The sequence below is a fragment of the Thermobia domestica genome, chromosome 9, assembly GCF_964235325.1.
Source record: "Thermobia domestica chromosome 9, izTheDome1.hap1.1, whole genome shotgun sequence".
Taxonomy (NCBI): domain Eukaryota; kingdom Metazoa; phylum Arthropoda; class Insecta; order Zygentoma; family Lepismatidae; genus Thermobia; species Thermobia domestica.
The window spans coordinates 93,729,351-93,735,350 of record NC_137462.1 but is presented as its reverse complement, the minus strand read 5'-3'; the positions used below and the strand labels follow the sequence as shown (position 1 = coordinate 93,735,350).

The 6,000-nt window shown below is 35.1% G+C and overlaps 1 protein-coding gene across 1 annotated transcript in view; it reads left to right on the top strand.

Annotated features, from left to right (window-relative positions):
• Positions 1-362: 362 nt before the first annotated feature.
• Positions 363-6,000, top strand: part of rogdi (rogdi atypical leucine zipper) — a 45,922-nt gene continuing 40,284 nt past the window's right edge. Inside the window, exon 1 of the mRNA XM_081771566.1 lies at positions 363-479. Within this exon, the coding sequence (XP_081627692.1) occupies positions 393-479 (87 nt within the window). The 5' untranslated portion in view covers positions 363-392. The remainder of the gene's footprint in view (positions 480-6,000) is intronic.

Sequence of the window (6,000 nt, the reverse complement as noted above, 5' to 3'; positions counted from 1 at the left end):
TATATATATATATATATATATATATTTAGCTTTTTTCAGTTGGAGTTTTATTAGCAATCTCGAATTATCCTAAGCTACAATGAATAATTTACAATGTGTTTGTCTCTATTTGAAAGAGCCCTGTCTTGTCTGTGATCTCATCATGAATATTCTGTCTCTGTCTGGTTGACAACCTAACCCCTCCCCTCTACACACACACACAAATGTTATTTAGGCATCGGTGCTTATGTTTAGACAGAACATTGTAATTCCTGTATATTTCTTTGAAATATCTTTGGATGATTCTTTACTTTCTGTCAAAGATCATTAGCTGCTCCCCACATCCTTCATGTTCGATTCCTTGTTCTTGGCGCTTGTCAGAAGAGTACCTCTGGGGAGAAAGAGATAAAGTAATGAACACAGTGCACCGTCACCGTCAATGTAGCAGACAAATTTATTTAATCATGGGCGATTCAGAGAAAGAGGAAGCGAATAATTTGGTAAGATTTTCTTTTAATTTTATAAGATTACAGTACAGTTAATTAGTATGACTCTCATATAAAAATATATTATTGATTCTAATTTCTTATTTGATCCATTGTGGAAGTCGAGAAAATGTCATATAGGTATACACATCAAATTCATCTTCAAGGTTAACTTTTTTTCTGAATAGTGCAAGTCAAAAACTTGAGTCGTCTAATAATACTGTTTCAATAGAGAGAGAAACAGAAGGAAAACCTAATAATTAGCAAGTAGATATTAGTCTACAATCAAATCAACCTTATACAGAGAGAAATTGTTGCCTAAAGCATTTCGCTATTGTGATACTAAATGAAGACCTTGAATAACAACAAATGAAACCACTACACCCTTAAGTGAAGTAGTAAGATTGAAGTAATATTATTACATCTATGCACTTCCCAAGGTACTTATAAGTGATATTAGCTGTAAGTAGCGCTCTCAGTGACTTCGGCGTCCTAATCCTCTGCGTTATTTGCTTGCCTTCGCTCGCTGTATACATCGTTTTTTTCCCCCCTAAGTTAAGGGGGTTGTGTCGATTTTGGGGGAACCAAAACTAGGTAAAAAAAAAAAAAAAAAGATTGTTTACAAAAGAAACGAGTTCATGTTACGTAAGGGTAATTGACGTGTGACATATTCAGATGTTTAGTGAAGGAGGAAAATATTCTACACAAACCATGGGCGATCTATACAAACCGTGAAGGTAAGTACAAGTTTAAGTTACCGTGAAATACCGAACCTAACCGAAGCTAAACTACATTAGGTTTTTCAGTGATGAAGGCATACCGCCTATGGTATTTCAGTGATCAAGACATACCTTCACTAGAGAGGAGATGCGAAATACCTTTAAAAAATCCGTTTTTATACACAGTAATTGACGAATGGCTTTGCACGTAAAGAGATTTTATTGATGTCGAAGTAATTTCTTAAGTTGACAACACCAACATTTTTATATTTTTCGTACCTTTTGTTTTTAAAATGAGATGTCTTCAAAGAGGTTAATCTAGTTTTATATTTTGATGTGCTATATTGAATTGTTTCTTTCGTATGTATGTATGTGTCTTCTTATCTTAATTCATATAAATGTCTTGTTTTGAGCATGAGCCTATTTAGGGGTTGTTTGCTGTGGGGGTGATTCTTCCGGGAGTTTGAAATACCCCTTAATCGAGTCGGGGTCCGGGAGATTTCCCGCAGGAAATTGTTAATATAAAAATTGCATAATTCTCTATAATACAACATAAGGAGATATTTTAATTTTTTCAGAAAGTAATTGACGAAGGATTAAAGCCTCAATGCCCTTCCTCCCCTAACTAAAGATAAGCTCTCCGGTGGTTTTCAGTCATTATGTAAATAACAATACAATCTTTTAAGCAACATACCGTCACTGTATTTCAACAATTAGCCGGTATGTCGAGTTAAAATCATGATAAAACATGCCGCCTCTGCTTTTTTTTTTTTTTTTTATTTCGAACACTGACTACGATCACAGACAGGGGTGGCTGATTTAAACCAATTTTTTTTTTGTTTGTTTTCGAAAAAAAAAAAAAACTGGTTTAAACCAAGAAACGAAAAGTGTCGTAAAATCTTGATGAACACACATTTATGGGTTATCACGTTTCACTCCCGTATATTATTCGTATTATATTCAGACCTAATTCCTCATTCATTACTCAAAGAGATTATACTACAAAATCAACTTTTGCTTTTCATGAGTTTATGAATGTTTTATGATTTTTTTATAGTTTGTTATTATTGTTATGCAATTGCAATCAAAGAACGATTCGGTAAGTCTTTACTTTGACTCCAACTGTGACTTCAATCGGTTCTTATAGGTCCAGTTACTTCCTGGAACTGTTTGTGCGTGAGTCACTTGTTAGAACTGATCGTGTCTTTGGTGTGACGTCTTAGTTCATATTTTTCCCACTAGGTGTGTGTGTAGTCATATGGTAGTTGGTTAGTAGTCACATGTTCTGTGTGCATGTATGTGTGTGCTGCTGTTTGTGGAATGCGGGAGCGCGTAATTGAATTGGTTGAATTGAGTTAGAGAAAACCTATTATAGTTGTGGTCTAAACTGAAGATATTTTCGACGTATTCTAAAAGTGGACGTTTATTGGTTTCTTGTTTGTAATAATAGCAAGTGTGCTCGGTTTAATAAAACGACGTGTGTGCGGAAAGGAACATTTTTCAGTAATGTTGAGTATTGTGCATGTGTTCTTGGTATCTTATTCTTTCGTGTGTGGAATCAGCAGTTATGAGTTCATTATTCACGAGATTTCTCCTATGGCGAAATGGTGAGTGTTTTCTTTTTTTAATTCATATTATTTTTATTCTTGATTTGTTTTGCATTTGAGTATTAGGCAAAGTATTTGGTTTGCTGCTGCTTGTCCTATTGTCTTGTTGAGATGTAATTTTTTTTTTCTTTGTCATGCACTGATTTATGATTAGAGACGAGTGTGTTTTTTTTTTTTTATTTTTCCCTTCTTATCTTAGCTTTATAGTAGTGGTGTGATTATTTATTATTATTTTGGATGTTTTTATGGTACTTGAGCGAGAGGGTTGGGGGGCGGTAGCCCCCCATTTAGATCTCAAAATTCATAGTCACCGCTTCACCTGAATTGATGTTTAGTAACATTGTGGCCCTTGTACTTATAGTATAATTCTTAACTTCGTATAGTAACATTGTGGCCCTTGTACTTATAGTATAATTCTTAACATCGTATAGTAACATTGTGGCCCTTGTACTTATAGTATAATTCTTAACATCGTACATCACTTTCACTGTGTTAGTAATTGTAATCGATTCATGTGATCCGGTTCCGGGAGCAGTTTAGGAATGATTCCTAAACTGCTCCGGGAACCGGATCACATTAATCGGTTGAAGTCACAGTTGGAGTCAAAGTAAAAATTTGCCAAAGATTCTAAATACTGTTTCGTTTTAATAATGTTTGCTCTTGATAAAATACATCGAAATACCGTACCGGTACCTTTTTGGGGTGAGGTCATACAAACCCCACGAGAGGCATTTATTGAAATTACAGTAGAAGTATATTTGGTATCTATTTATGTATAAATCGGTCAGAGCCGAAGTGGACTTAAATAATTCGAATCTTTATTCACTTTTCTTACTGATATGCAGATTAAGTCGTTGTATTTCTTTAACTTGGACTAATAAAAGTCGTTGTGAACAAACTTGGACTATAACAGTATTTTGAAATTGTCCATAGTAATTCTTTATAATGGTTTCAATTGTGCAACTGTTTATCTTTTTGTCCTTCTAAAATGATTCTTGACAATTATATTAACAAGTATGTAAAGATCAGTACAACGTATTTACATCATGAGCCATTCGTGAGTGAGTTGGTAGACGTCTGGCCAATTAGTCCCGGTTTCGAGTTCAAATAAAGGATAATTTCTCTCAGATGTAAACCGAGAAGCGGTTTTTATTATCCTTTAAGCTTATGTGACCCCTTCCAACATAACCGGTTGTTGCATAATAACACCAAGGCGAAACAAACTCATTTCTGTCCATATGTGATATAAATATATAGATCAAAACCGTTTTTTTTTTTTCCAATAAAAACCATGGTTTTTGTCAACCCTGATGACAGACTACTTACACTTCAATTACCTTTTGGTAACATGGGATGATTTCTCCTGTACACATTATGTTTTTCACCTAATTTTGGCCCCCATCTGTCTGATATAACCCCTAAATTAACCTAACGTAACCAAACCAAAATCAGCCATTAACAAAATAATAACGATTTTTACGTAAAAATGCTGGTTCCCCCAAAACCGATTGGCATTACTCGAGCAGACGGTTCTACCAAATTTTAACCCATTTCTTACATTTTCAGGTTAGGATAGAGCTTTTTATTTCTTTTAGCAGAGCATGCACTAAATTATCGCCTCCATTACTACTTGAGATAGACTTCAGAAGAGCTCAATATAAATACAGCGTGGACGTATAGCATAAAAACTATTGCGCATAAAATACGAACCAACTTGTGCTAGGTGGCCAGTAAAACCACGAATGCTATCCAACCGAGCCACGACAGGAGCGCAGCAGGGGGTCCGAGCGGCAGCGAGGGGATTTGCGTCCGTATCGGGCAGGCGCGTCAGCGGCGGTGGGTATACGTATGAGGATAGTGGAAAGATACTTTATATGTTATAAAATGTATGGCTTATGTGTTGCACAGCTTTGGGGAAGATAATAAATGCCATCCAAGAAATACCAAAATGTACTAATTAGGATAGATTAGATTAGGATTGGTTAAATGTTCTTCTTCTTTTCTGTAATTTCAATTCGTTTCCACACTTAACGCTAAACTGTTCGCCTGTTTAGTAGACCATGCCTTTCACACAATTTCAACAACTGACACTCCTTACTTTTGTATATTTCGATAGAGCTCAAACACGATATGTCGCAATTTTGTCATTTACGCACCATTTCCACACTACCTTTTCATAAATCATAATAAGTGTACCTCTCCGTCAAGTAGCCCCTTTCGCCTCCGTATATAGTGCCTCTTACAATATTTAAAAAAAAAAAAGAAAAAAAAGAAAGAAACTAAAAGTATTTTCTTAACTTCAAGTATTCCTCTCGCCTGACTTTCAGTCGCTCTTCCTCACAAACCAAAATGAATTCTCCAATTCATCTGGTAATTTTTTTAAAATTGGTCTGGCGATTCAGCAGTTAACCCCAAGATAATAAGTGAATCAAGTGATTTTGTCTTTCAAGTGAGAAAAGTAATGTAGTAAAATAAAAATCATTCATTTAATTTTTGCGTAGCGTACGATGACAGCATATAGATTGCGAGCAGTGATAATAGTCACAATACCAAGTAAAACGTAAATCACCGCTATAAATCATAAAACAGCACTTTTGAGGGACCTGGCCGTCGTCTTAGCTGACTTGAGTTTGATAAAGGTTAAAAAAGTAAAAACATGGGAAAGGTGAAAGAATAAAAGCAATAATTCGAAGTAAAGAAACTACTTCACATGACAAATGAACTCTATTAAAACACTATGAAAATAGTCGCTGTTATCTGGTTGTACCTCTTTCTTTCCAACCGGCGGCAGTACGTAGTGAAAAGGTACACTCCACATTGGATTAATTTCCTCTTCGTCCACATTATGCTCAGGTCTAAATTTATGAATGTGAAAAGATTCCTTAATTTTCGTTCAGTAGTATTTTTTGCTTTTTTCACTATGCGCACGTTAACAGTATTATGATTATTTTCGTTAAGGTGCAGTGACAGTCAAAGTAATCGCTGCAGATGGAAGTCCTAGTAGCGCAATCATGTTCAGCTGTTCTGGCATAAATATTTCTTCTAGTTTGACTTATATACAGTTTATCACAATGGCAAGTGACCTTGTAAACCCCACTAAATAGTTGAAAATCGGAAACGTAAGATTTGAAGTTAATTAGGTATTTAAGTAAGAAGATGAAGAAAGTATTACACAAAAATGGTACAGTAATGCTTCAGAAGTTCTTCCGA